Source organism: Pteropus vampyrus, unplaced genomic scaffold (assembly GCF_000151845.1).
Source record: "Pteropus vampyrus isolate Shadow unplaced genomic scaffold, Pvam_2.0 Scaffold267, whole genome shotgun sequence".
Lineage (NCBI taxonomy): Eukaryota > Metazoa > Chordata > Mammalia > Chiroptera > Pteropodidae > Pteropus > Pteropus vampyrus.
Window position 1 is genome coordinate 695,574 of NW_011889048.1, and position 2,915 is coordinate 698,488.

The 2,915-nt window shown below is 64.2% G+C and overlaps 1 protein-coding gene across 1 annotated transcript in view; it reads right to left on the reverse strand.

Annotated features, from left to right (window-relative positions):
* Nucleotides 1–323: 323 nt before the first annotated feature.
* Nucleotides 324–2,915, reverse strand: part of MISP (mitotic spindle positioning) — a 4,254-nt gene continuing 1,662 nt past the window's right edge. Inside the window, 6 exon segments of the mRNA XM_011375236.2 lie at nucleotides 324–1,070; nucleotides 1,522–1,560; nucleotides 2,236–2,258; nucleotides 2,261–2,333; nucleotides 2,335–2,363; nucleotides 2,770–2,894. Coding sequence (XP_011373538.1) covers nucleotides 981–1,070; nucleotides 1,522–1,560; nucleotides 2,236–2,258; nucleotides 2,261–2,333; nucleotides 2,335–2,363; nucleotides 2,770–2,894 — 379 coding nt within the window. The 3' untranslated portion in view covers nucleotides 324–980.

The window sequence follows — 2,915 nt, forward strand, 5'->3', positions numbered from 1 at the left end:
CAATCCCGCAGGAGTCGACTATGCGATGCCGATGCTCTGAGGGGAAGGGGGGGAAGCGCTGAGGAGCAGGCCTGGGGGCAGGAGGCTTCTGGCCTTTCTTTCGGTTAGAAACTTGGTCTGTATTTCATCACGGCCCCCTCCCCTCCTGGATCGCCATACACCCAGCCTGGGGTGGGGGGAGACAGGGGAGTGTCACGAGAGAATGGGGGGCTGCCAGGGCCCCCCACAGATCTGGGGTCTGAGCGATGCCCCCCTCCGCCCACTGGCTCCATTTCCCAGACAGCGCGAGTGTCACCGAGAGAAATGAACCGGACAGAGGGAAGAGGGTTTATTTCACGGTGGATGGGGACAGCAATTGGGGGGTACAGCAGGACCTTTTAAGCCCTCAGATAGAGCCCTCTTCTCTGCCAGGTGGAGCGCTGTCCTCATGGGACCCCATAATGTCAGGGCTTTGCTGGTGCACCCTCCGGGGTGACACGGCGGCCCTCAGATAGGTACTCAGGTCTCCTCCCGCAGACTGGAGGGCCCTCCGGGGTTGGAGCGGGCAGGTCTCCCATCCCGGACTGGGACTTGGAGGGAGGGGCCGAGCGTCTCCACCTGGGACCTGCTGCACAATACGGTGCCAGGATCCAGCCCGTCCCCCCTCAGACTGGCGGGAACAATTGCAAGGGGCGGGGCGGGGGGACGCATGCTGGCTCCCTTCCTTGTACCCCAGAGGGCTCGGCAAAGTCTCAGAAGCAGAAGGAACAGACAGAGGTCCCGTTTCACACCTGGCTTGAGACCCAGAAAGCAGAACAGTTTCTCCAGGGACAAAGAAGCAGAAGAGAAAGCCCTCGTGTCTGGGGGCGCCCCCACCCTCGGGACTGGCTCGTGGGTCTCAGGTCGGGGAGCTGTTTCCTAAGGTGGGGGGGGCCCGGTGACATCTTGGCAGTTCCCACGGGGTCAGGCACGGCAGGAGGTGGGCGCCCCCGTCCCCCAGTTCAGTCCTCGTCCTCGCTGGTGTAGACGTGGGCTTCCCAGCGTTCCGCCTTGGCGTTCTTGTGGCGCGTCACCCGTGTGGCTTCCAGGACCTTCAAGAGAAGGCACGGCGTCCCCGTCAGGGTCCTTACCACCCCCCCCCGACTGCCACGTCATAGGAGACGTGGGGAAAAGTAGGGCCACCCCACCTCCATTTCATAAACCTCCCACCCCTGGAAATGCCAGCTCGGTCTGTGCTCCACAGCGGGGGACAGGCCGCAGATGCACCCCACGAGTCCCCCGGGGGAGCTGGCCTTCACATTCCCAGACAAACCCCTCCTTCAAAGAAAACGCCCTCGTCTTGGGCCCAATCTACCCCCCAAATCTTCACCCTTTGACAAGTTGCGCCCACAGCAGGCATCGCAAGCGGGTCTCCGCAAAATCCACCTCAGGCCGACAGTATCGACCCCGAAGATAGGCGACAAAGTCCCCACGCCCAGAGAAAGGCTTCTGTGGGCCCCGAGGAGCAGGGGGAGAAGACTCGCCCGCCCGGAGCACACTCACCTCCGAGTTGACGTGGTCCAGCGGGTTGATGCCGGCATACTATGGGGAAGGGGCGCACGTCAGCTTTCCGTCCCCCCAGCACCGCCCCACCCAGAGCGCACCCAGAACTCAGTGCGCAGCCCACTCAGCCAGCACCTGGGGGAATGGGGAAGGTGTTCCCTGCCCACCACGGTCCCCCGAGTGCCCCTCAATCACCCGGACCCAGAGCCATCCTCCATGCCATTCCCCTCAGTCTGTCATTTGCAATTTATTCCTCTTGGTCAACCTCATCGTAATAGAGACAGTCAGCGTTTACTTAGGGGAGCTCTCCCCACGGCCAGGCCCTGCTGTAAGGCTTGGAGAGGGCTGGTCTTATTACCCAGAGGCCCATTTCACAGAGGAGGAAACCGAGGGGCAGAGGGGCAGGGCCTTGCCCAGCATCACACAGCCGGCAGGTGGCAGGGCTGGGCCTCGAACCCAGCAGGCTCGGCTGTGAGACCAGGTGGGCAAGGCCAGAGTTGGTGACAGTCCCTGTGGTGTCCCCGTACCCGCCCAGGGAGGAGATGGCCTCACGGTTACACATGCGGGCGTGCCGTCAGGCCTGGGTTCAAGTCACAGCTCAGGACCTCGCGGCCAGGGGACCCCGGGCAAGTCTCTCTCCAGCTTCCTGTGGCCCTAGCGGGGGCGTGAACCTCGGGCAGGCCTCCGAGGGGACGTGCGGAGCTCCGGACTCACCCACAGCTCCTTCTTTCTCTGCCAGGAGCGGCCTCGGCCTGGGCCTCTGCCGACCACGCCAGGCGGGAGTGCAGGGGGGCGGGGGAGAAGATGCAGCAGCTCGGACACGGTGTAGCTGCCCATGGTGCCTGTGTGAGGCAGGGGCGAGGACGGAGCATGTGGGCACAGTCCCCTGAGGGCGGAACGTCTGTCACACCCCAGCCCGGGGACACAGAGCCTCTGGCCCAGAGGCTGAGCCAGTCAAGGAGACGCGGGAACAGACTGGCAGAGCGGGCCAGCCACGCACGCGTTGGCTTTAAAAGTGACACGGGGCTATTTCTCAGTGGCAAAAAGGAGCCATGGACCAAGAGGCTGCAACAGCTGGCGACCTTTATGCACCAGTGACAAAGCGGCCAGGTCCCCAGTGCCAAAGCCCCGGGCACGGTGGCCATCTCTCTCTCTCTCTCAGATCCGCAGACGGACCGGCCGCCTGGGGGAGTGGACAGAGTCCCCCAGACGTCCCGACACCCCCAAACCCTGGGGCGTCCTCCTCACCCGACGCGGCTGAGGATCTCCTGGAATCCGGGTCGCTGTCGCTGTCGCCGTCGCCATCGGGTGGCGGGGAGAAAACTTCGGGGTACAGAGCACTCCTCCGCTCCTTGGCCACCTCCCGCTCGCGCCTCAGGACACCCTCCACCTCC